The sequence below is a fragment of the Aspergillus wentii genome (assembly GCF_001890725.1).
Source record: "Aspergillus wentii DTO 134E9 unplaced genomic scaffold ASPWEscaffold_6, whole genome shotgun sequence".
Classification (NCBI taxonomy): Eukaryota; Fungi; Ascomycota; class Eurotiomycetes; order Eurotiales; family Aspergillaceae; genus Aspergillus; species Aspergillus wentii.
In genome coordinates, this window is record NW_024467837.1 from 331,942 (window position 1) to 357,597 (window position 25,656).

The 25,656-nt window shown below is 49.0% G+C and overlaps 9 protein-coding genes and 2 non-coding genes across 11 annotated transcripts; 6 read left to right on the forward strand and 5 right to left on the reverse strand.

Moving 5' to 3' along the window:
- Positions 1-157: 157 nt before the first annotated feature.
- ASPWEDRAFT_174187 (cell differentiation and development protein Fsr1) lies at positions 158-2,873 on the reverse strand (the record flags this gene model as incomplete). The annotated part of the gene is made up of 4 exons (XM_040831189.1): positions 158-417; positions 476-2,389; positions 2,448-2,726; positions 2,786-2,873. 4 exons carry the CDS (start codon positions 2,871-2,873, stop codon positions 158-160), a joined length of 2,541 nt encoding a protein of 846 aa, XP_040686418.1.
- A 748-nt stretch (positions 2,874-3,621) lies between these two features.
- rad14 (DNA repair protein RAD14) lies at positions 3,622-5,072 on the reverse strand. The gene is made up of 3 exons (XM_040835857.1): positions 4,886-5,072; positions 4,206-4,818; positions 3,622-4,141 (listed from the first exon to the last, which is right to left on the reverse strand). The coding sequence occupies exons 1-3, from the start codon at positions 4,982-4,984 to the stop codon at positions 3,729-3,731; spliced, it is 1,125 nt and encodes a 374-aa protein (XP_040686419.1). The 5' UTR covers positions 4,985-5,072; the 3' UTR covers positions 3,622-3,728.
- Positions 5,073-5,264: 192 nt separating this feature from the next.
- On the reverse strand, positions 5,265-6,441 carry ASPWEDRAFT_115305 (uncharacterized protein; the record flags this gene model as incomplete). The annotated part of the gene is made up of 2 exons (XM_040828573.1): positions 5,265-5,743; positions 5,808-6,441. 2 exons carry the CDS (start codon positions 6,439-6,441, stop codon positions 5,265-5,267), a joined length of 1,113 nt encoding a protein of 370 aa, XP_040686420.1.
- Positions 6,442-9,211: 2,770 nt separating this feature from the next.
- ASPWEDRAFT_174190 (putative DUF221 domain protein) lies at positions 9,212-12,107 on the forward strand (the record flags this gene model as incomplete). Its single annotated transcript, XM_040831190.1, has 6 exons — positions 9,212-9,262; positions 9,331-9,563; positions 9,629-9,921; positions 9,974-10,876; positions 10,930-11,328; positions 11,392-12,107. 6 exons carry the CDS (start codon positions 9,212-9,214, stop codon positions 12,105-12,107), a joined length of 2,595 nt encoding a protein of 864 aa, XP_040686421.1.
- A 378-nt stretch (positions 12,108-12,485) lies between these two features.
- ASPWEDRAFT_137125 (uncharacterized protein) lies at positions 12,486-15,550 on the forward strand. The gene is made up of 2 exons (XM_040829359.1): positions 12,486-12,908; positions 12,968-15,550. Exons 1-2 carry the CDS (start codon positions 12,835-12,837, stop codon positions 15,459-15,461), a joined length of 2,568 nt encoding a protein of 855 aa, XP_040686422.1. The 5' UTR covers positions 12,486-12,834; the 3' UTR covers positions 15,462-15,550.
- A 153-nt stretch (positions 15,551-15,703) lies between these two features.
- ASPWEDRAFT_42768 (MINDY family deubiquitinase) lies at positions 15,704-19,260 on the reverse strand. Its single transcript, XM_040835858.1, has 3 exons — positions 18,138-19,260; positions 17,067-18,082; positions 15,704-17,016 (listed from the first exon to the last, which is right to left on the reverse strand). Exons 1-3 carry the CDS (start codon positions 18,808-18,810, stop codon positions 15,979-15,981), a joined length of 2,727 nt encoding a protein of 908 aa, XP_040686423.1. The 5' UTR covers positions 18,811-19,260; the 3' UTR covers positions 15,704-15,978.
- A 438-nt stretch (positions 19,261-19,698) lies between these two features.
- Positions 19,699-21,482, forward strand: trm6 (tRNA 1-methyladenosine methyltransferase subunit GCD10; the record flags this gene model as incomplete). The annotated part of the gene is made up of 2 exons (XM_040828560.1): positions 19,699-19,784; positions 19,868-21,482. 2 exons carry the CDS (start codon positions 19,699-19,701, stop codon positions 21,480-21,482), a joined length of 1,701 nt encoding a protein of 566 aa, XP_040686424.1.
- Positions 21,483-21,948: 466 nt separating this feature from the next.
- Positions 21,949-22,891, reverse strand: ASPWEDRAFT_174194 (actin-related protein 2/3 complex subunit 3; the record flags this gene model as incomplete). The annotated part of the gene is made up of 6 exons (XM_040831191.1): positions 21,949-21,996; positions 22,059-22,137; positions 22,202-22,314; positions 22,382-22,656; positions 22,768-22,813; positions 22,886-22,891. 6 exons carry the CDS (start codon positions 22,889-22,891, stop codon positions 21,949-21,951), a joined length of 567 nt encoding a protein of 188 aa, XP_040686425.1.
- Positions 22,892-22,966: 75 nt separating this feature from the next.
- On the forward strand, positions 22,967-24,761 carry ASPWEDRAFT_42773 (replication factor C subunit 3). The gene is made up of 5 exons (XM_040835860.1): positions 22,967-23,337; positions 23,386-23,473; positions 23,526-23,700; positions 23,756-24,142; positions 24,200-24,761. Exons 1-5 carry the CDS (start codon positions 23,204-23,206, stop codon positions 24,595-24,597), a joined length of 1,182 nt encoding a protein of 393 aa, XP_040686426.1. The 5' UTR covers positions 22,967-23,203; the 3' UTR covers positions 24,598-24,761.
- A 475-nt stretch (positions 24,762-25,236) lies between these two features.
- ASPWEDRAFT_t157 lies at positions 25,237-25,308 on the forward strand. Its single transcript has one exon. It is a non-coding gene; the product is annotated as a tRNA-Glu (tRNA).
- A 195-nt stretch (positions 25,309-25,503) lies between these two features.
- Positions 25,504-25,574, forward strand: ASPWEDRAFT_t158. The gene has a single exon. It is a non-coding gene; the product is annotated as a tRNA-His (tRNA).
- Positions 25,575-25,656: the final 82 nt, after the last annotated feature.

Sequence of the window (25,656 nt, forward strand, 5' to 3'; positions counted from 1 at the left end):
GGAACATGTGCCGGGCAGGGAATTTGACACCATTGCAAATGCTCAAGAACTGACCAATCGCTCATCCATTTCATGCGACCAAAGAACAGCGGCGTAAATTATCGGTTGACGATATAAAAGAAGAAAAAAGATCATACATCAGAGGTCGGAAATTTCATCACCGCGAAAAGACTTTAACAACTCCATCGCCGCCTCCGCTAACGACCCAACGGCCGTCACGGCTCCAGATGGCGTCACACACGCCCTCACCACGCATCAGCCTGTGACTGGTGATTTCCTGGGTGCAGCTTCTTTTTTCGAGATTCCAAAACCGCAGGCTGGCATCGTGGCCAGCGGAGACTAGCTCACGCCCATCTGGAGAGAGCGAGAGGGAGGCAATCGCAGACGGGTGGGCCAGCATTGTATAAGTACATTGACCTACAGCAGGCACAAATGTTAGTCAAGGATTCCAGTCAGAAGCATCAAGGATACATACCACTATTAGCGTCAAAGAACCGAATATATCTGTCTTCGTGTCCACTAATGATCACGCCCTCTACACCACTCGAACCAGTCGCGCCGTGTACCACTTCTTCCTCCGCCATCGTCCGACTGGGATCTAGATTGGCAGAGCCATCGAACCCAACGGTGGTTGCAACAACGGAGTTAACACCAGTAGACGATGTACCATCGTATGTCTCTAAGCTTGCCATTCCCACAACCTCCTCCCCTGTCCTTGTGTCGTAGACAAGAATCGAGGCATCAGAGTAGGAAACAACAAAGTTGACTCCGGCAAGAGACAATGGACTAATGCAGGTCGGCGAGGGAGATTCGTTTCGGATGATTTGATGAACAAGTGTATAGTGGAACGGCGTTGTAGTTGCCACGCTAGGTTGTGGTGAAGATGGGAAGTTGGAACCAGATGAAATCGAATTGGCCCGTCGGCTGCCGCCAGCCCGTCGATTGCCTGCTTGAGGCGATGAGAGCAGAGGAGGTGCACTGACGGCCCAGATTAATATTCTGCCATCGGCACCGCCAGATGCCAGTAATACCCGGTCAGGCCCTCCATACGATCCACTGGAGTCTCCAAACACGGACCCTGCGGTTCCAGGAAGAACGCAAAGACCCCAGACAGCATCTGTATGTCCATCCAAGGTGGCTTTGGGATCAACCCTGCCTCGTTCCCAAACGCGCACACTAGCATCTTGTCCACCAGAAAATACCCAACCATCGCCCAGGGTACGACCACCATTGGAGAAGTTCTGGGACGGGGAGCACGCAGCCAGCGCGGTCACCGCACCAACATGCCCACGGTGGGTGAAATAGCTCGTAATATCCAAGTCATTACTTGAACCAGCACCGTGAGGACCAAAGTTACCAAAGGTCGCAGGAATGATCCATCTTTTAATTGTTCCATCGTCACTACATGTGCAGATTTCTGGTTCCGAGGGGCTGCCACCTCCTGTGAAAATCACGGAACGAATAACGTCCAAATGTCCTCGGAGTGCAAATCGCACCTTGAACACAGGATCTTGCTTTTGTCCTGTTGCTGCGGTAGCATTATCGGCACTATCGCTCTTCCGTTTTGAGCCAGAGCTCTTCCTCCGGTGCGAAAGCGAGCCGCCCTTTGACGGCGATTTCGAGCGAACGAAGTTGGCGTTCGGGAAGGCGTCGGTATCTGGTCGGTGAGGCGGGATTTGTTCGGAAGCTGATTCTGGGCCGGCTGGCTCGTCAAAATTCCAACCATCGGTATCGTCCGAGCATTCTTCCACCTGTTCAGGTTTGGGTATCTCCTTGACAGCCACCTGTGCGGTATAGGCATCAAATGACTGGGTCAGGGGAAGGCCACGCTCGTCCACCATGCCATTGTCAAGAATATGCCTTCTATTTTCCATCGCAGTCACAGGGGCTTGCTGTATTTCAATTGGTCTCCGTTCCAAGACATCCCTGGGCGCAGAAGGATGACCAAATTGATTTTGTGCGCGAGACATATTGGGGTTTTCAGCATAGTGGGTCACAACAGGCTGGTGGTTCTGAAGTGCTACCTCTCGTGCCATCATGTGGTTTGTCTGTTGTTGTTGTTGATGTTGTTGTTGCTGTTGTTGATGCTGTTGTTGATGCTGTTGTTGATGCTGTTGTTGATGCTGCTGTTGCTGTTGCTGCTTCTGTCGCTGCTGGTGGATGTATGCTTCTTCAAGGCTTTGCTGAGACAGCTGCTGGTTTCCGAAAATGTGATTCGAAAGATCCGGGTCGCTCAACTCGGGGTGAGGGTTCGCCGTCGGAATTACATGATAGGATACCTCCTGCGAGCATTTGGACAAATATAAGCGAGACTTATCGCGTTCATCTTCCTGCTGGAACTCGGGTTGGTTTTCGTCGTGGGCGTCCATAAGCGGCTTTGGACGTTGAGCTAGATAAGGTCAGCGAAATCTGGGATAGTTTGTAAACGGACAGAAAATATGCCATACATTTCAATGCGTTCATGCTCTCGCGGGCAATTTCCTTGGGGTCTCTCAAATCCTCGACCTTCTCGTTATTGCTGAGCTTCTTGACCTTCTCACGCTCCTTCTTCAGCGCGGCTTCGAGCAACCGAACATGCTTTCCGAGCGATTCATGCAAGCGCTTGCTTGTTCGAACATCACCCTCCAGTCTGCCGATACGGGACTTCATTTCCGCGCGCTCAATTTCCCATGCGTTGCGGTCTCGTTCGTGTCGGTGCCATTCGGTCTGCAGAAATCGCATCACCCCTGGATCACAAACGCTGTAAGCTCCGAAAAACAGTTTTAATACCCTCATAATCACCCACCTTGCAACGTATATTCTGTCCCTTGGGGGTGTCCGCCATTGGAACTTCCATCACCCGCGGCCCCGGGAAAGCCTCCACCCCCAGCCATGGCCGAGGGAGATTGCCAAGCCATGCGAAATCAACACGCGAAACAACTTGTAGCAACAAAGAGGCTGCGAAGCGCCAGGGCACTCCAACCCGCAATGTTTTGGGGGGAGGGAGGGACGGAGGAGGAATGCCGAGTCTGGAGAGAGCTTTGGGTGGTTTTAACTTCGTGTCCGAACTTGTTTGGTTTGTTGATGTAAGTAAGCGAGTCAGGGCGGACGTCGATGGCAGGAAACAAGTATCCCAGGCCGTGTCAACACCGATATAAACAGCGGGGAGAACAAGAAAGGCGTAGCAATCCGATCCACGGAGGAAAAGGAGACGGTCAGAGATACTCCTGGTCGAGCCGAGAGAATCGGACTGGAAGCTGGCGCGCGTTCTCCTCGCTGAGGTCGGGGAAAGGCACCGCTGCCGCTGGGTTGTGGTTGGTTCCTACAGGCGCCGAATGGTCTAGCCGCTTTAAGCGCCTAGGAACGCGGGAACCCGTTTGGGTTGACCTCGTGGGTTGGATGGAGAGAACTTGGGGTAAAAAATGATGAGTAGAATAATTTATCCCGGTCTTTTCATTCGTTTGAAGACAGGCAGCGATCGTCACTAAATATGCAGTTGTTGCAGGGCGCGCTGGATAAATGGAAGCAGAAATAGTCGCCAAGGATCGACAACGGTGATGGGTCACTTACACTGATTCCACTATGCTTTTACAAAATAATGACACTACTTTGTTACTCCATCTTATGGGTTAATTGACCCTGTCAGCTGATGATATCTGCTGTCTATATTCATGTTGATCGTATTCAGTCATGGGCTCGTCAAAAGTAACACTACAGGGTATTGTACAGGACAGGACAAGCAGGATCTGTCAAAATTCTAGTTCTTCCACTTCCATTCCACAGTCCACGCACTTCTTGACTCCAATTCCAGTTTCTGGATTTTCGATGGACCTGCCCCATTGATGAACATGTCTTCCGCCTCCCAAATCATCGCCAAATTGGCCTCCTGCAGCGCCTTGGCGGTTCCGCCGATATGCATCAACCCTGGTGCGTTTTTTAAGATCCTGAAGTTTTGTCTTGAACTTGGCTTCGCGCCGTCGCTTTTTATCATTCTCGCGTCGTTCAAACTCGGCGTCTAAAGCCTCCGCAGAACCCCATTTCTTCGGTGAAAACGCATACTCTTCGACCTGGTAACGCAGATAAAGCATCATGTTATTCCATGTCGACTTGTGTGGGTTTGGGCGTTCAAGGTGCGGTAGTAGCTCTTCATCTCGAAGTTCGGCTGTGGAAGAGGACACGTTAGTATGGATTGGGCCAATAAACGTTCATTTTTCTCTTTCACTCACGGTCTGTCAAGAGGTAGTCCTCCTTTGCTTCAGTCTTGGTAAGCAAGCTGTACTTCTCCGGATATTTTTCTTTGCAGGTGTTGCAGACGCAACAATGTAGCATCTCCTCCCACTTCCAATCAATCTCCAGGCGCCCGCATTCACGACACTTTTTCTGCTTGCTAGCGTCATCAAGCACGCTAAGCCCCGGCTCAAAGGGCCCTGCACGATCTCGACGAAGGGCCTGAAGTAATTGTTGCCGCTCCCATTCCTTTTGTGTCATATTCGCCGGTTTCTGCTCCGCTTTCCCATCTCGCACGTGAAGTGCCTTGTTGAATGGATCGTCCTCTTCAGTCAAAAACCCTCCCTTCGTATCCGTCATCTTACTGAAATCGTATTCGACATATTTGGTGAAATTACGGGCGGGTTTGATTGCATCCAGGGGTCGATTCGAAGTGTTGGCGCGACCATCTCGAACCGTAGAAGGTGTGTCGGAGGCTGTCATCGAGCCGTATGACCGCTTGACGCCTTTTGCATTTTGCGTGGTGTTGGGAACATTCGAGGCTGTCGACTTCTTTGCCTCCTCTGCCTCACGTTGTTCTCGGATGGCTTTAGCCTTCATGCGGTTGACTTCCTATGCGGTTCATATCAGATAAGATATATCAAGTTCGAAGTCCCATGGCAGATCTATCTATACTTACAATTCTCCGCAACTGTTCCGGTGTAAGAGGGCCTCGAGGAAGTTCGCCGGGCTTCCCAGCCTCGGACTGCGGAGGAGTTGAAGGCCGGTCGGTCGCCATTTCTTCCAAATCCAGTGGACAGATCTTTTTCTTGCTGTTTATAGATCGTTGCTTCGCCCCAATACTCCTCGGAATTCGCGGGATTTCGATACAGCCCAAGGGATCGTGTTATCGATACGCAGATGGGGAAGAAGGCTTGCCACATCACGTGGTGATAACAGATAAAGGCAATATGGTCCGCTATTCTGATTGGTCGATTTTCAACACTTTTTAGACGAAATCGATGCTTGGAAATCCACAGTACAGTAGCATAGAGACTTTGGGACCACTGGCCATTTATCTAGATATCTTCTGTACGAGATGATCTCTGACTGCCTACAAACCCATGTGGATGTTCAGACACCTCTTCGTCGTCTCTTTCTGGCCCATACAACACTTCGCACACACCTCCTACTGGGATATCCATCACGGCATCTGTACCTTCACTCCAGATATCCTTCCAGTTGACTTTGCGGTTTTGCGGTCCCATTATTTGATAAGAAGTTGCACCTGGTTTCATCCTGGTAGCACCTCCGGGTCGCCGTCGGCCTTTGCCATCAATGACAGCTACATTTGCAACCTCATCCACGACATTCTCAATGCTATTCATTGGCAGTGTCAAGTATCCGGTGTTGTAGGATGCCAGAGCGACAAATATGTAGATAATGGACATGACCAGCCACGAAGGAAAGGCCAGCGACCACCAACGATTCGGATAGTAATAGATGCCGAGTTGATGTAAAAATGGAGATGGTAAATATGACCATAGTATGTAAATCACTGTGTAGAGAGGGTGTCAAGATTAGCCGATGACTCCGTCTACAGTCATCCGAGTTCTACTCACAAAATGCCAATGAAGATGCGAGGTATAAAACAAATCCATAGTATTCATACGTCGGTACTTTCGGGCTCGCGCGAGGCACCGTCGTCGCACGACGTGCTGACTTTGCAACAGCTGCCTCGGTGTCGTTGGGCGTTTCGACATCTGAACTGTCAGGGGTTGTGGGACGAGATGTGGTAGTAGAGAAAGGAGGTCGAAGGAGAGATGTCAACGAAGGGGAAGGTGGTAAAGGTGTTGGGGGGCGATTGTAGAACGGCGGGGCGAATGCATTCGGTCCGTGGAGTGAGCTCGAAGACTGTCGAAAAGGATGATGTATAGCGATATTATCTTCTGGAGATTGTTCTTCGGAGTCCGAATGGGCGTCCGAAAGCGATTGGTTTTCCAACGAATAGTGCGATTGAAAATCGGCATCGTCTTCTACCTCAACGTCCCCATATATCGGTGATGTGATGTCTTGCTCATCATCCTCTGGGTAGCTGTTGTCCTGCGCATCTTGTGTGGTGGTCGCAAGGTCATCCTCGGAAAGAGGGGGGAACGGCTGTTTCGATTCTAATTTGGACAGAGCTGCGGAAGATTCTGGAGGGTCGGGTGTGGTTCCTTGCTTATCCTTCTGTTGGCCCTCAGGTTCAAGAGACATTATTCCAGTAGATTGGACAGTAGTGCAAGCTGGTTCGCCATGGTTGTTCGGGAAATTGTTGCATCGACTGTCTCTTGTCTGTATACTGCCTTTGTTTACCGCCTGACCCCAGCCTCTGGGCATGATATCACTGGGATTATGCAATTGCTGAAACAGGTTGGCGATACATATATGTTTAAATTGATTAAGGTAGACTACTATATATGTTCTATTCGTTGACTCAGTTTGTTTGGTTTTGATAAACCCTGGTGGTGTTGAGACGCTTCGAATTCTCCTCATGTCGACAAATATAGATCCAACCTTGTACTGATAAAACAATAGTACCCTTCGCGAAATCACGACAAGATAATCGAATCACTTATTTTAATCCCTCATATTTCAGATCCAGACATGGAGCTACCCGAAATTGTGGAGGTAACACAATCAAAATTGGTGGAACAAGCATACGTCGAATGGGATCAATGGAATCATCCAGACCACTCAAGCTGCAGGACAAAGAAACATCTTACTGCAGTGGACACCGCAAGCCTTTCTACTCAAATATTTGTACGATGAACGTAAGGCTGGCCATGTGTTGCATGAGATGGCACTGCAGGAATGTTTGGGTACGTAGTCCTATGTCGGTTGCACTGTTGTTATATCAGAGACAAGTGATTGCTTTAGGCTACGTGCATCCAAGACAATTTAAAACTCCTACGAAGTACACGTCGTCGTGCCTCGCATCGGACTGAAATAACCCTTGAATATTTGTCTGCCCAAGGACAAGCAGCGCCCGGGAATTTATCTTGAAAATATCGATTTAGCTGTGGAATCAGAGCAACAATGCCATTGAAGGTGGGAGAATAGCCATGGGTACATATATAACAGTGCTGCGGGAAGAATGGTGTACTGGACTGATGGAATATTAGTTGGCTATACGAACAGATATCGTGAAGGTCATTATCATAACTAGTAGGGATATCCATGTCTTACCATATCTTCGGAAAGCGATCAGATAAAAAAAAAAAAATAGAAGAAAAGAAAACCTAGAGCTGTTATGGTGTCACTATGCAGCGAATCAGGAGGGGCTTAATTGAGCAAGTCACAAGACATCCAGAACTCGGCCTGCAACTGCAAGAAGCAGCGCTTTTCTCCCTTGTCCCAAGCATCCTTCGTCCTATCACCACCATGGCCGTCATATTATTACCAACCAGATTTGAGCCATTGCATTCCCTTCTGAATAGGGAACAGGTCCTTCGTACAAATTACCCAGAAGAATGATGATGACCCATTGGACTCGAGTTTCCCCTCATCTGCAGGCTACCTGCACCTCAAACACATTCCAAAACGAATCACACCAGACTAAACAGAAAGGAAAGGCCAGGCCACTCGTTTGAGCTTTGGGGGTTGGAGGCTTGAAGACAAACCCTCGGACTTTTCATGGATGCCCAAAATCGTTTCAGGATTCGACACTTTTCTTGATGTTGCAATCTACCACCTCAGCATTCTCTACGAGTCGCTCTCCTTAGCACTCGCATGATACCACATCGAGGCCAAAAAAAGTCCTCGGGGCAAAGTTTTATCCCTTGCGTTGATATGGCATTCAAACCATGTCAGAGATTTACAGCGTAGCACGGTTTACAATTTGGCACTTGGATAGAAAAAAACAAGTGCCGTGACGATTAGATTTCACGCACTCTGAGAGGTCATCAGCATCGTGGAGAAGCAAGGTTGGGAAGATTGACGAGAACCACACGCCAGAAAAAAAAAAAGAATCTAATTACATCCAATCATCGAAAAGGCCGGTGTTAGTCCAGCCATCGAGTTTTGACCTTTCTTAGCGTTTGTGCGTTCAGTGTTGAACCGAGTGAGTGGGATTGTGACATTGTGTCATTTTGGACGTGCAGAGGGCGCTAATGGAGAATTATTGCTTTTAGAGAATTGAGGATTATTCCAGCTGGTCCCTCGTCCCTGTCAAGATCCTCGCCAGTCTTTGTCAAACCAAGAACATCCCACCAGCCTAAACGATTCGCCGATATGCATCATGCTTAGAATGGTATTTGTTATGCTACATAGCAGGGATATATCCAGATTTTCATATGGGATGAGGTGTTCTCCAAATGCATTCCTGTGGAAGACGTAGCGCATTGATCGGCGGCACTACATCCAAGTTAGGAACCAGTCCACCCGCCGTCGACGCGATGGGTCACTAGTTCACGTATGGTGTTCTTCTCGGAGCCGATCCTATGCGTGATCCACGGGGACGGGTTTCTCTCCAGTCTCCCCGATTTTCCTTGTCCTTTACTGGCTCTTGCCTCCCCCTGATCAGCACGCATTTGGACGAACCAAAGCTGACAACCTGACACGGGCATTCTATGGATCGGTTATCCACTGTGATAGACGAATCACGAGGGTTTAGTCAGAGAAAACGAGATAAACAACGGGTCTTAGACCTATCCTGAACATTTGGACGTAGTCGACCCACCAATGGAAATCACTGTAAGGTTTGAGCTGAAGTGCGGACATACTCGATGAAGCCATGGAGTATGTAACTATGTGCGCCAGCACTGAGCACGTCGAATGACAGGTCGAACACGCTTTAGCCATACTCAGTACTGCGCCATGCCTTCCAGACTTGCGAGTGGGGAGCGGGCCGATCCAGAAATATGGCAAGCAGACTTTTGTCTTCTCAGAGATACTAGTTATAATCTGACAGCCCCTTGGGCCTTGGGCAACCTTTTTCCCCAGTCGCAAGTAGAGAGGACCACAAGTCTGCTCGCTTCCATACGCCATGGTCGACTCGGTGTTGTATGGCCTTATGGCCAAGCGTACGGACATGCTTGTACGGAAATGAATCTCTGAATAACTAACCCACTCTCAAAACATGAATACTGACATTGCAACTGACAGGATCCGAGCAATGACCCCAACGTTGGCTCATCTCGGGGCAATGCATCTACTAATACCTCCGACGCCCTAGGTAACCTGGGAGTTAACAACTCAACCTCGCTGACTGCGTTTTTGAGCACACTTCTTCCCGCCCTGGTTGTTGCAGCGTTCTGGTTTGGGCTCTTCTTGATCTGTCGACGAACCCAGATTCGGTGGTATGCTCCCAGAAGTCATTTGCCGTCTTTACATAAACAGTATGTTGTTCTCTTTTTTCTTTTTCCATTACTGTTAGAGGATCTTTATACTTAAAGCATCACAGTGAACGGACTCCACAGCTACCTTCGGGCTTTGTCAACTGGTTCGGGGAGTTCTTCAAAATTTCCGACTCCCATGTACTTCACCATTCCTCGATGGATGGATATCTCTTTCTTCGCTTTTTGAGAGTGCTCTGTGCTACAACTTTCATTGGATGTCTGATCACATGGCCCGTTTTGCTCCCTATCCACATTACCGGAGGCGAAGGAAATACTCAGTTGGACGCTCTGAGTTTTAGTAACGTGAAAAATCCGATGCGATATTATTCTCATGCCATCATGGCGTGTGTCTACTTCAGTGGGTCAAATCTGGTCATTAGTGGTAGCACGCTGACTCATTTTCTTCGCAGCATTCGTCTTCTATGTCGTTGTACGGGAGAGCATATTCTATGCCAATTTACGACAGACTTACCTTAATTCTCCCGCGTGTGTGGAACGGATCTCTGCAAGAACCGTGCTGTTCATGTCTGTACCGGAGGACTACAAGAATGAAGAGAGACTGCATCAGGTTTTTGGCAATTCTATCCGCCGAATTTGGATCACTTCCGATTGCAAAAAGCTACAGAAGAAGGTCAAAGAGAGAGACACTCTGGCCTACCGATTGGAGCGTGCCGAGACCAAACTGATTCGCAATGCAAATTCTGCTAGACTAAAAGTACTTAACAAAGGGCGAATTCCCTCGGATCTCTCAATGGATACTGAGGCAGGTTCAGCGTGGTCTTACAGGGTTCGACGACCAACTCACCGCATTGGATTGTTTGGAAAGAAAGTCGACTCTATCCGTTGGCTACGGGCTCGGCTGACAGAGGTATCGGAGGAAGTCGACTCGGAGCAAATAAAACATCAGAACCGGGATGTCAAACTTTTGTCTGCTGTGTTCATTGAATTTGAATCGCAATCTGACGCGCAGATTGCTCTTCAAACCTTGTCCCACCACCAACCACTTCATATGACACCCCGTTTCATTGGGATTTCCCCAAAGGAGGTTGTCTGGGGTGCGTTGAATCTCAGCTGGTGGCAGCGAATTGTGCGCAAATTTTTGGTTAAGGGCGGTATTGCTGCATTGGTTATCTTTTGGTCGATTCCGGCGGCCATTGTCGGGACCATTTCCAACATTACCTACCTTACTAGCATCCTCCCATTCCTGAGTTTTATCGACAAACTCCCCGAGGCAATTAAAGGAACGATAGCCGGATTGCTGCCTTCAGCCGCTCTTGTGCTTCTGATGTCTTTAGTCCCCATCATTTGTCGAGGTATATATCCTCTTGTTATAGGGCTTGGATTTTGCTAATGGCTTGCTGTTTAGTTCTTGCCAGAAGTGCTGGCGTTCCCTCCTTGGCTCGCGTGGAGCTTTTCACCCAAAGCGCACATTTCTGCTTTCAAGTTGTTCAGGTGTTTTTGGTGACCACACTGACTTCCGCAGCGTCTGCTGCCACTGCCCAAATTGTTAAGGACCCTTTGTCGGCCAAGGACCTCCTGGCTCAAAACCTGCCGAAGGCGACCAATTTCTACATTTCCTATTTTCTTCTGCAGGGGCTGGCAACAAGCTCCATGGCGCTCGTGCAGGTGGGTGGTGCGCTGGTGTTCAAGTTCATTGCTACCTTCTTCGATCGCTCCCCTCGGCACATATACCAACGTTGGGCTATACTTGGTGGAATTAGTTGGGGAAACGTGTTTCCTCTGTTCACAAACATGGGCGTGATCGGTAGGGTTCACTTTGCTCCTCCTTTTTCTCTGGGCAGCAGACCAGCTAATACATAATCACCAGCACTGACATATTCTTGCATCGCTCCTCTGATTTTGGGGTTCGCCTCTTTTGGTTTCTTCCTGGTATACCAAGCGTATCGATACAACTTCCTATTCGTATACGACATTGAAGTGGATACAAAAGGCCTCGTCTACCCTCGAGCCTTGCAACATTTTTTGACGGGCATCTATCTAGCCAACATATGCATGATTGGTCTTTTCGCCATCCGTGGAGCCGTCGGACCTCTTATAATCATGATATTATTCACTATCCTCACTGTGCTGGCTCACATGTCTCTCAACGAAGCTCTCGCTCCACTGAACTCCTTTCTTCCTCGGTCCCTCGACACTGAAGAAGAATTCCTGCAGTCTAAACAAGATCCTCAGGTCTCCTTCAACAGGAAGGGATCCAAAATAGAGAAGGTGTGGAAATGGTTCCACCCTAATCTCTACCGGGATTATGCCGCATTACGCAGCAAAGTCCGTCGGGACCACGTGGAAATCAAATACTCGGAGGAGGAAAGATTGAATGCTTATTTTGAACCCTGCATTACAGCTAAGACCCCGACATTGTGGATTCCCCGCGACAAGTGGGGGATGAGTCACCATGAAGTGATGGAGACACACCCAGATATCCCCATCACTGATGAAGGGGCGCATCTTGACGAGAAGAATAAGATTGTTTGGGATAAATATGATCCCAATCTTCCGTTGTGGGAGCCGAAGACTTTATACTAATGCTGGGATTGCTAAAACGATCTATTATGACCACTAATGCTCTATCTATATAAAAGTCCTGATCGACTTTTGAATGACAGAATTAATGAAACCTTTATGACTCAAGAATTTACTTTTCATGGGATTTAAAATAAACAAATGTATTCTGTAGAGACTTGGGTGTTTGATTCCTGCCCACGTCGGGAAGTGGGCAGTCATTCAACCCGGACAGCATTTTTCATTTCGACAATTATTCCCATTCAGCAAGCCAAGACAATTGGAACTCAATTCTCAACTCTCAATTCTTATTTCTCAATATTTTAATTATGTCTCAGGCACCATAGGCCAGTAGCCAAAACCATGGACATGCGCTGGACGGCTGGTTAATTAACTCGGATTATCCGAGGCTCGCCTTGCAATACCCCGAGATATCTTCACCCTCTCACTCACAGCCGGAAAAGACCAGGCAAACCAGTTTCATCGACTCCTCCGCAGACGATCATCACTTCAACCAGGCAGGCCACCGTGCGGGACCTATCCACACGTGGTGGAGAAGATGTTGCGACGTCCAAACACCATCCTGTCCCAATGTCACCAGGCCAAGGGGCATCCGGAAGTGTGGGGTGTTTTTGATGCTGTTCGGTTCCTCCCGATGTGAAGATGGACTGAATCGCTCTTAAATGCTGCTAATCCCCACTCTCACTCATCAGTTTCCTCTGACCGACTGGATTGACTTGCAGGAGTCAGGATGCGATCTTTGTGGAATCACTCGGCGTGGCTGTGGGGGATTTGGGTGGCATCGACCATCACGACGGCACAACGGTATGTGTCGCTGCCATTGAAATCTGGAAATATCTTCAATTGACCTTGTTCTATCACAGGGAGACCATCGTGTATCCCCAACGCTACCAAACAGCGTCTAGCTTAAAGGACTACGCTGCCAATGCGTCGAGCTCCTCCTGCATCACTCTCTCCTCCTCCAATGCAGTCGTGACCTTCGATTATGGCACCGAAGTGGGCGGGTTCCCCATCTTCAATGTCCAGTCAATTGCAGACCCTGTCCAGATCGAGGCCAAATATTCAGAGACTAAGAATGCTTTAGAACTGCCCTTTGCGGACGGCCCCTGGACCTTCTCCAACGCGCTGGCCAACACTTTCCGCGTCGAAACCTTCAATGTCACCGAACCGGGTCGTGTGCAATCCTTCTTTATCCAAGGTGGACTTCGTTGGCAGAGATTGCGGTTGCTCGGCCAAGGAAACGTCAAGATTTGCCGTACTGGCATTCGATCCGGTAATGATCGAACTGATGTAGACGCTCTGCCCGGATATTTCGAATCCTCCAACTCTCACTATAACGAACTCTGGGCCTTGGGTCCCCGTACGGTGCAGCAAGCCTGCATTGCTAGCGGGGCAGCGCCTTCGACCTGGGAAGTCACCAAAGATGGTGTTTTTCTTCGTGGCCAACAGCCGGCCCCGTCGGTTGCGGGTGCATCGTATTCCAATTATACCATGGTCTTCCACTCCAAGATTGTTCGAGGAGGAACTGGCTGGAAGGTTGCTTCCGGAGTCAGTGGATATGGTCCCTATTTTGTCCTCACAAGCGAGTATCTACCAGGCTCGACTTTTCTTAACACCAATCGCACTCTGGTACCTCCAAACACGCTCGTGGTGGGATACGGATACAACTTGGTCAATCAGACAACGCTGCCAACAGGCGCTTCCGTGTATTTCCCTCTCTCATTCAACATCACAGAAGGGGACTGGTATCAGATCACAACTACCATCAACCAGACCGGTTACTCTGTTTCAATAAATGATCACCCAGCAGTCTTCGTGTCGCTGGCCGGTTTGCAAACACGCACTGCTTCTATCGGAGGTCCTCCCAGCCTTACAGGCGGCACCTGGGCCTTTGGACCATACCAGGATCAGGAGGCGTTTGTCAGAAACGTCACGGTATATGCGCAGAATGGAACCCAGTTGTATCAGAACCCCATGACTTCTAACTCGGTGCTGGAAGAATTCGGCGCCATGCCCAACACTCATCCTGTTTGTTTAGATGGAGCCAAACGGGATCGATTAGTATGGTCTGGCGACTTTACGCACACATATCGTGTCATTTCTGCGAGTACATATCGCCAGGACTTCATCAACGGAACTCTGGCCTTTAACCTGGCACGACAGGCTTCATCTGGTCCATATGAGGGATTCTTCTCCATGTCGCCAGAGATGGGCCAGGCGGCGAAATACACAATGGAGTACGAATCCTTCGGTATCCTCGATTACCAGATGCTGTTCCTCAACGCCTTTGCTGGTTACTATATTGACTTTGCCGATGATGCATTTCTGCACCAGCACTGGTCACAGGCAAAGAAGGGAGTCGAGGCACTTCTCCCACTGATTGATGATGCTTCTGGTCTTGCTTCTCTCTCCCTTCCCGGTACTTTCTTTGTCGGTTCAGGCAATGGCACTGCTCCCTCGGCTTTGTTCGTCTACACTCTCCAAAACATGGCGGAACTCGCCAAAGCTGTAGGAGATTCTCAAACAGCCTCAAACTGGACTACCACTGCAAATAATATGTCCGACGCAATCAACCGCCAGCTATGGAGCACTCATCTAGGCACCTACGGTGAAAGCCTGCCCTCTATGAACGGATCCTCTTTGACCGGAACCGCCTTTGCCATTCTCGCCGGGGTAGCCAACCACACCCAGGCCCAACAATCCATCGCTGCCCTTTCCTCTCTACGACTAGGAATCGGATACAAGACTTCAACCTCCACCTCCAGCGGCCCAGAAACCCAACTATCTCCCAACCTCTCCGGGTTTCTCCTCGAGGCACTCTTACAACACAGCCGCTCTAGCTCCACCCCCAACAACGCCACCGCAGAAGCAATCGACGTCCTTCTAAATCACCTTTGGGCTGCAATGATAAACCAGGATGAATACTACACTGGGGCAGCATGGGAGTATCTTTACCCAGATGGTCGACCGGGTCTGGATCTTTACACGTCTCACGCGCACCCCTGGGGCGCGGCCCCTACATATGTATTCACTGAGTACGTACTCGGTATCCAGCCCACAACACCCGGGTTTGAACAATGGGCGTTCCGACCCTCTGTGCTTAATCTCGGATTATCATGGGCTAAAGGCCGGGTGCCGACTCCCCAAGGTGTAATCCGTGGTAGTTGGAAGTTTGCTTCTAAGAAGAATATCGCGATTGATATCTGTGCACCGGAGGGTACTCGAGGTGTTGTTGCTTTGCCTTTGGCCGTCGAGTCATACACGTTGAATGACAAGCAAGGAAATGTTACTTCAGATGGACTAAAGGTGAATGTCGATGGAGGGGATTGCTCGAAGATTTCCGTAATGCTGCGTTGAATTGCTTCTCATGATCGATTGGCATTGTATATAGATATAGCCATGATCTATTGTTTGGTTCCAGCAAGCATTTAATTTTGACATCATGCTCCATTCTACTTTATCTTGCTATCCGTATTGATGACTAATAAAAAGTCACCGATTCACCAGCCTAATCAACTTTGCCAGGATCAAAAGCTGGGATTAAACCGGATTTTGTTGACAATAGTGCTACAGGCTGCAGTACATCATCCTTCATTGCCGTGAATCCTGTCTGATCAATTGATTAGTCTCTAATTTGAGGTTTGAGTGGACAGCTAGTTGAGACAACATATCATTAATAGTCTTTCCTGTTGGTATCTATATAAAGTACATAGCATCGTGTCATCCAGTCATCAAAAAATCCGCCAAAGCAAAGGAAACAAGAAACATAGTTGCGAAGAAAAGAAAAAGCTGAAAACTAAAAAGAAAGCCACCGATTGTTTCAATAATGAATATTTAGCAAGCCGCGCCCCGGAGAATGCTAAAGACGTAAGCCTTACATGACCACACAGTCTTTGTTCCGGTCTTTGGGCCGCTCCGGGAGTCCTGCTGTCACAGCAGAGGGTAGCGGTCGCCGTCCGTAAACGTTCCTTGAATGGCGATTTTCTCGAGATAAGTCCGCGGGGGTTCTTTGGGGCGTGTGATACACCGGACTCGTAGATGCCTGTTCATATGAGGGTGGAGGACCTTCATCAGGTCCGGACGAACGTCGTCCCTCGAATCGACCACCACTGTTCATTACACTCGAGGATCGATTATGATCGCCGCGCAGTGCCTGGGGCTGGCCTGAGGGCAAGTGGGGCGTAGAAGCAGGTCGATTCCTAGTTCGGTTATTCCCGTTGTTTTCTCTTTCTTCTTCCTGGAATTGGAGGGAAAGGGCATAGGCATAATCCGCATCGGCCTGTTCTTGTGGTGTCAAGGTTGTATTCTGCTCACTTGAGGCAGCATCGTGAACCTGGCGATTGCTTGATCCTCGTGGACCAGCTGGGCCGGAAGCTCCAGGCGGAGTATGGCTTACAGGGCGGAAGTCGCCCGCAGAGAATTCAGCGTCAGTACCGTTCACATCGACAAGGCACTCCCAAACAACCTCAGCATGACTGGAATAGCCGGCATCTGTAACCAGTGTATAGAGTTTATGCGATTGCGGGTGTTTGTAAAGGGTAGAGAAATGGTCATTGCGGAATAGAATCGATACGGATCCTGGAGCCAATGTTTTTGTAAGATGATCTAGCCCGAATGTGCTCAGTTGCGTGGGATTCTCGATGTCGACAAATCGTTGGACGGTATGAATATCGTCCATGACTTGCTCCTCTTCTGGCGTGAGCGACCCCCCTCGGAAAACCCGGTCCTCGAGCTCCTCCTTGCGGAAATGCAGCATCTGAACATCTTCGTGATATTGAGCCACCCGCACCAGTGCAGCATGAGGTTCGGTCAAGGGAGGCGCAACCCAGCCATGCACCAGCGACACGCCAAAGGTACCGTAAAGGCGGATATCACTCGTCTGGTAAAAAGAGCCAACGGCATTTTCAGATTCCTAGTAGAAGTCAGCAGAAATTCCAGCACTAGATAAGGCAGGTATCATACCAGTGTGAGTCGTGGATTCACATTCATGCCCGTATGCAGCATTGTCAAAAATTTACTGAGAGCTTCAATATCCGGGAAGTCATCATCAGGGCCCAGGCATGTGATCAGTTCATCAAACATTGCCTCGATCAGAAGCCCCAGAGATATCTGTTCTCTGGTTTGCAAAGCCTTGACAATAGGGGGCTGGCTGTCCTGACTCGCACGCAGCACAAGTGCGTTGACTAATGCTAGCAAAGGGCACGGTCCGTTTTTACTTTGAACCAGTACTGGAGACTCACGTAATTTCCCGGTGGCATCAGTCCAGTTTATGTGGCGGATCGAGTATGTTTCAGACCTCTCATCATTAATTCGATTGGCGTCGACCTCAGAATTCTGGACACTGGGTGTTGGCTGTGACGAACGCTGCTCCGTACTGGGGCCCGGAACATTAGTACGCTGAGGGACGGGCGGTGCAGCAGTCGGTGCAGCAGTCGGTGCAGCAGTGTCTAATGGTGCATTTTGTAATTGTCCCTGGGGTCCAGCCTGCATATTCACGTCGGTATCATATACAGACGATGCAGCTCTGCTTGTGTCATTCGGCGCCCCTTGTTTAGGGGTGTCATCAAAATCTATGAGTTCATGTGATGACTGGGTGGTGGCGCTGGAAGTAGTGGCAGAAGGCGTGTGAATTCCTTCCCCTGGGCTCAATCTTTCATGGCCAAGGTGGTTCTGGTCATATTGTGGCGGATAGTCATATTGGCTATCATGAAAAGTGGATTGCGGCGCTTGAAAAGGAGCAGCAGAAGCGCCGGGATTTCCGTCATAAACCTGACCATCGGCCAAATATACCTTCATTGGAATTTGACCGGAATTTGGATTTTGAGACGTCCGAGATTCTTGGCCATGGACAAATTGTTGATCAATGGGTACTTCAGGAGGCTGCATGGCGGACCTGGGGCGTTCATCAGCCCATGGAGACTCCGGCGTTGGTTCGTCGAGAAGAGACAGGCGAGCTGTCATAGGAATATAGCCCTCATCTAAAAGGTATAAGTATCAAATTGCAGGGTAAGAACAGGTAAATGGTGGACATACTCTGGCTTGTGCGATCGCTTGCATCCTCCCGGGTCAGAGAAGCTGCTCTCGAACCATAGGCTCCGTGTGGAGGTTGGAGCTGACTGTTTCCCCATGGGTTTTGTTCAGGCTGTCTAGATTTAAGGAACGGATTATTAGATTGCAGCTGGACCGGCGACGATCCTAAGTGTTCCCATTCAGAACTATCGTCGACGCCTGGGCTCGATTGCCAGTCATTCGAGGCCATCCTGCGCTGCGTCCCAGCCACAAGAATGGGAGGTACCCGGTTTTCCATCTTTCCATCCGTATGTTCTCCATGGGAGCCGTAATGGGTTTGCGGTGACCTTGGTCCGGAATATCCTTGGTGCCCTTGGTCTGGTATTTCCACCAATTCATCCGCCCACGGATTCGAGGGCTCGCTGGAAGAGGTCGCCACCGGGGACCTCTGCGCCTGTTCTAAAGGCATTAGGTCAAACGCTGGCGATGTATTTAGATCTGGGGAAAATATCGATTCCACTGATGGGATGCGACGAGGCTGTGGTGAGCTTTGAGCTCGCCTAGGACGGGTCAGGCGTTTGGGGGAGGCGGATGACGCGGATTTAGCGGTCGGTGAGGTCTGAGAACGAGGTTCAATACGACCATGCCATTTGCTAGAATAATCAAGACGAGGTGGAGGTTGTTTTCGCAAGACCATGAAGGCGAATTTGAGCCTGAAATAGCCGTATTTAAAAGGAATAAGTTGTAGAGGCGCCCCGATTCAATTCAAGGGCGCAGCATGTGAATGCTCACTGATAGCTTTGAAGCAAGCAATGGTGTAACTTCATAGGCGGCTGGAAAACGCCCGATGCATGAACAGACAATAAGCGTCAATAATCAGAGGCCATGGTAAAGACCCTGGGGGCCTTGACTGTTGGGATCAATCAGAAATGTATACGTAACGCCGCCGATGATTGCGGAGTGGGCGATATGCAAGGCTTAGCAGCAGAGATGGTAGCACTAAGCAATATATAGGACGAAATCCATGCTTTGCCCCAGAAGGCACTTTGAGAAAGAGAAAGGATTTGAGAGCTAAAACCTGATTGCAAATTAAAGAGAAAATGATAGCAGGCACCCAGATTCTTTACTGGCTAGAAGAGTACCTAAGTACTGCTATCGTCGATAACGGAGTGGCTTCGGCGGTGAGGAGAAGTTGTACGCCCGATTACCATCAAACACGGCACCTGTAGTGACAGGGCTGTGTATTTTACGTACTATAAGGTAACCCCACGCTTGGCTGCGCCACATACCCTCCACTTGGCACCAGCCACAGTCATGTGTGAATGACGTTACTGTTGGGATTAATATAGCTCCGGCTCCGTGCTGCTTTGGGACTAACGCGGGATCAAAAGCTTCGTCTGGTCCGTGCGCTATCCATCGGAAAAGAAAAAAAGACGATTTATCGATGCAATTGAGGGCTGTTGAATAGAATCAGTTGCTCGACCGGGGGTAATTTTCATTTGCCTTATCCTTCAGTCGACATAAATTAGTGCTATGCGCTAGTCCAATACTCACTATAATTTCTCCTTGGGTCATAGGGAGCACAATGCATTCTTTTGTCCGTCCTAATCAATTCGTCGCTTTGCGACTGCCATCTGATACGACGAAGATCACCAAACTTGAACCCAATACGTATGTATTCAAGCTGCTTGTAACATTTGTCCTTGGTCTCTACATGTCCTTTCATTTGTTCTAATTACTAAATATCCTGTCAGGATTATTTCCCTAGGAAAATATGGAAGTTTCAACGCAAACCAGATCATCGGTCGTCCGTTTTACCTGACATTCGAAATTCTCGAAACTCCCGGCGAGGGTAGTCAATTGCGCATCATTCCAGCAGCAGAGCTTCATGCGGAAAGTTTAATAACCGAGGGCTCGGGAGAGGCAGATGGAGAGGGCGAGGAGCTGGATATGGATGGCGATGAAGCCCCGATGCGCACGAATCGCGAGACTGTTGACGACAATTCCACTCAGAAGATGACACTCGAAGAGATCGAAGCGCTCAAAAGGGAGTCTGGTGGTGCAGGCAGAGAGCTTATCGCCAAATTGCTGGAATCTCATTCCGCCCTGGACCAGAAAACCGCATTCTCGCTTGCCAAATACACGCTGCGCAAACGGAAGAAGTACATGAAGCGATTCACCGTCCTCCCAATGGATGTCAGCCTCCTTACAAACTATATGTTGGAAGAGAAGGATGCCGGGAAAACCATGGAAATGCGCGATGAGCATATCGGCCTCGTTGGGTGCTGGGGCAATGTCCATCATGCCGGAAATACTTCAGTGGAGCAGGCTTTATCATCAAGGCCCAACGGTCGCTACCTGGTTGTCGATGAAACAGGAGGGTTAGTAATTGCGGCAATGGCAGAAAGAATGGGCATCCTATACCCCCATGATGGGGAATATGAGGAAGAGACAGGTGTGCCTGGTGGAGCAGAGGAATCACAAGGTGCTACTGCCAAACGTCGGCGTCACCACCAAATGTCCGCATCAGAGAACACCATTACCGTCCTTCATGCCAACACACAACCCAATCTATCTCTACTTAAGTACTTCGGCTACGACCAAGATAATCCAGACGAATCACACCCTCTCTTCGCCCACCTGAAGTCAGTATCCTGGATGCAACTCATTGATCCAGAAGCAGACGCTATCTACTCCAACGAACCCTCTATTATCCCCGACGAAGAACTGGCTACCTATAAGTCCAGCAAGCGCAGTATGTACCACCGCAAGCGCAATAGGTGGGCTCGAGTTCAAAAGGTCGTCAACGAAACACGAGCAGGCGACTTCGATGGTCTAGTTGTGGCAACTCTGATGGAGCCCGCTAGTGTAATGAAGCATGGTATCCCATTGCTTGCTGGCTCAGCCCCGGTCGTCATCTACTCTCCGACAGTCGAGCCCCTAACCGAGTTGATCGATCTATACTCAACCCCCAGACGAACAGCCTACATCACCCGCAGGCGAGAAATCGAGGAGCAGAGACGGCAGGAGTCGGAACAGTCTGAGGAACAAAGTCGGGAGAGCCCGAGTGTCCTGGCTCTAGCCGAGCTGGAAAAAGACTTCCCCGTCGATCCATCATTATTGCTCGCGCCTACACTTGAGACTTCCCGTATACGCCCCTGGCAGGTACTCCCTGGGCGCACGCATCCGATGATGACCGGACGTGGCTGTGCTGAGGGCTATATATTCCATGCGATCCGAGTTTTCCCCTCTCAAAACAATGTCCAAGCCGCCGGAAATCCGAGTAGGAAGAAGAGAAAGGTTGAGCCTACACAGCAAGCTGCAAGCACGGCCAGCGGCAGTGGTGTGGATGTTGAGATGAAGGCATAACCAAATGTCTCTTCCCAGGATATATTACGTTTCCCTTTTCATTCTTTCCGAGATCTCGATTTCAACTCATGTAAAACTAGATCCAAGCGGTCAACCATGGATGGAGATACGCCATATGATGTTTCTTTGCATAATCTCATGTGACAATGAACAAGTTTTGAGAATACTCAGACAAGGCATAACATCAAACCAATCATTGGAGTACAGACAAAAGTAAAGGATAAACTATAGACATGACGTCTGGCCTGGTGCTGTCGCATTGGTAGACTAGGCATTGAGACCATTCGAAAACAACTGCTACTTACTCTCGGTAGTTTGCGCCAGCCAATTTCCTCCAGCATTGGCCTGGACAGGATACCGGATCATGCCACAATACCCCATAAACGAAGCGGGAAATAAGCTGAAAAGGTTTCTCTTTCATACGCTGAACTTGATGACCAACCAAAAAGCACCACCTCTATATCATCTAAAAGCTCTTTCCCATGAACTTCCTCTTCGCGAAGCTGAGCCACCACTGCATTATCACATTAGACATAAATTCCATTGGAATGTATAAATAAATTTGCTGGAACTTACCTTCGAGGGACCAACACCGCCAGGGTATAATCTAGCATGCAACCGAATGGCAGTCTCCTGCCGCACTTGGGAGATGTATCTGGAAACGGGAACACTAATCAGCACCGGTATTTGCATCAATCGAACTTTCATATTGCACATACTGCCTCAATGTCTCTGCATCTTGACGATCCCGTGGGGGCTCGAAGGCTTGGTTGAGCGGGAAAGATGCGTCACCCGGGATGGCGAAATGGTCGAGCGCAGCATTGATCAGGGCCTAACAGATTAATCCCATTAGCCTCATCGATTTCCGAAGCAAACCATTATGGGACCTGGTCGTCTACCTTCTCTGCATCACGAGATGTCATTGTCGGCTTGACCTTCCCCAGGCACTCGCTGATAAACAAGGTTCCATAGATGAGCATGCGGTCGGCGGGACCATTGATTTCAAAGTTACGGAACAGAACATTGGCGCGGAAAAGAGATAGGATTTCATCCACACAGTCGTAGGACTCGCTGTCTGGGGGCACGTCGAGGTCGGTGGTGTTGGCAGGTAGCGGGGGGAGTGTGTATGCGGGGCCGCGAGTGCGGGTGCGGAGGGGGAGGATTGGGAAGTTGCCTGGTGAGAAAGTAGGTGGTATCAAGGTCAGTTGCTGGGTTCTATCGCATTTCCTTCAACATGGTGTTGTATTCTGTATGGAAGGCGCAGAGAGAGGAGCTTTCGGCATACCTAGTACGGGGACATCCCGGTCCTCAAGGAAGATGGAGTGGTATGCCTAGGACGACGTCAGCGAGGCCGAATAGGGGAAATCCCAGACGGAGGGGTATATCAGGTGAAGTCTGCATACCGGCATTTTGATTGAGTATTGTGATAGTATTCAACCCCTCTAGAGCCTGTCTAACGACGATTGTCGAACAAAAACAACGGCGGAGATGGACAACGTTGGCGGTGCTGCCAGACAACGGAGGTTCGCATGTCATCACCATCAGGCTGCTTCCACATGATTTTCCGGCGCCGAACCTCTTTACGCGGTGGAGGTTTTCGACGCGTCGACTTTCATCATTCGATTCTGCGCACTGCAATATCGCTATCTGAACTAATTGAGCATTCCGCTTGAGTTGAAATTACCTTTTCCTTTGTATTCCTTTTTTCGTCGCTTTTCATAATGTCGGACTACGAGGATGAGATGGACGTGGACGCTCCCAAGGACGCGGTTCAGTTCAGTTCGGACAATGCGAATGGAAAAGCTAAGAGGACTGCTGCCGATTTACCAGTTGGAGCTCAAGATAATCTTCCTTGGTGAGTGCTTTCTCCGGTATACTTTGAGATATCAAGCTGACTTTCTAGGGTGGAAAAATATCGCCCAAATACCCTCGACGATGTCTCCGGACACCAGGATATCCTAGCTACGATTAACAAATTCGTTGACATGAACGTACGTGCTCACCCATACTTTGAAATTGAATAACTGCTCAGACTTGCAATAGCGATTGCCTCATCTCCTTCTCTACGGCCCCCCTGGAACTGGTAAAACATCTACAATTCTTGCGCTCGCAAGGCGGATATACGGCAGCAAGAATATGCGACAAATGGTGCTTGAGCTCAATGCAAGTGACGACAGAGGTATTGATGTCGTTCGGGAACAGATCAAGACTTTTGCCAGTTCGTACATGTGAAGGCCCTATGGAAAGCGAACAATAAGCTCACCTTGCTCTAGGCACAAAGCAAATTTTCTCAATGGCACCCTCGACAACACCTAGCGGCTCCGCACTCGGGGCGTTTAAGTTGATCGTCCTCGATGAAGCAGACGCCATGACATCTACTGCACAGATGGCCCTGCGTCGAATCATGGAGCGATACACCGCCAACACAAGATTCTGCATCATTGCCAACTATACTCACAAACTGTCGCCCGCTCTTCTTTCCCGGTGTACCCGGTTTAGATTCAGTCCTTTGAAGGAAGCCGACATTAGGGTCTTGGTTGACCATGTGGTTGAGAAGGAGCAAGTGAATATACAACCAGAGGCGGTCGATAGCTTGGTGACACTGAGCAAGGGTGATATGCGTCGTGCCCTGAACGTACTACAGGCCTGTCATGCAAGCAGTAAGTGACCATTTATCTTTTCGGTTCTTGGAATTTAGTTACTAACTCTGACCTCAGGTAAACCCCTTCCTATGAAGAATGCTCCTAAGGACCAGCCATCTCCAGAGCCGGAAATGATTACCAACGAGACGATTTACGACTGCATTGCTGCCCCTCACCCATCAGATATCCAGGAAATCATGGCTACTCTTCTCTCCACCAGCGACGTCACATCATGTCTTAATACCGTCAATACGCTTAAGATGAACAAAGGTCTTGCCCTAGCCGATATTCTGTCAGCTCTTGGGGATCAGCTGCAGCAGCTCGAGGTCCCTGCCCAGACGAGAGTTACCTGGCTGGAGGGTCTTGCTGAGATTGAGTGGAGATTATCTGGGGGAGGATCGGAGGTGATGCAGACAGGAGGATTAGTCGGTGTTGTACGAAATGGGTGCGAGCTGATGGGGGATAAGCGATAAACTTCTATTTTGCATTTATGTTAGCGATACCTTATTAGTCCTCGATCTTTGTCATTTACTTGAAAAGCATCGATACGTACTTATGTCTCTATTACCTTTGTTCATTCTAAGTGGAGGCCAGTGTTGTAACGCTGCGGTAATATAATACGAGCGATTGTTGCTTGGCTTCTATTGGATCCTCTTCTTATCCCCAACAACGTATGCCTAGGCAGACAGCCGGGAGAGTTGACTCTTTGTTTGGCGCGGCCTGTATGTGTGCCATTGTCGCCGTTGTGTATTCTCGTTCTATAGAATCTATGTTTATTCCTGCATACTTCCATTATTGTATTGGATGAATGACGCTTACGCAGGTGAGCATTGGGAATAATATCCTACATGCAAACCTAAATATATAACCGCAGAATAATGTCATAAACGTCAGATTAATTGCTACAAGGGAGTAAATACCAGTGGAATTGGATTAGTGATGCTTTGGAAATAGAATTCTATAATCACTAAGTATCTGATTCGACCAGAACGCATTAAAAAGTTCCATTCACTTCGCCCATCACTCCTCTAAGCATTAGGGCTACACGATGAGGACAACAAAACCTTTGTTTTGGAACAAGAGGTCAATATCTGAACGAAATTGCATCTTAATCCGGCATGGTGTAGTGGTTAACATCGCTCGTTTTCACCGAGCAGCCCGGGGTTCGATTCCCCGTACCGGAGATTAATCTTTTGTTATTCTTTTTTATTTTTGGCTTTGCTATCCTTTTTTCAGAATCCGTTGAGGACGAATTGGTCCCAGGCTACAAAGCACACGAGTAGGAAGTGATCACATGGAAGTGATCGTCTCTTTTTTGGTCTGGATTGTATGGTCTGCCCTAACAATCTCTTAAATATTGATGCTATCACGTGAAAACAGGTGCTGTGGTCTAGTGGTATGACGTCACGTTGTGGCCGTGCCAGCCCCGGTTCGATTCCGGGCAGCGCCAATATCTTTTTTATTTTTATTTTTCTGAAATCGTGTTCAAGTTGCTTCTTTAGCAAAACGGTACTGGGAATTCGACTTTTTAG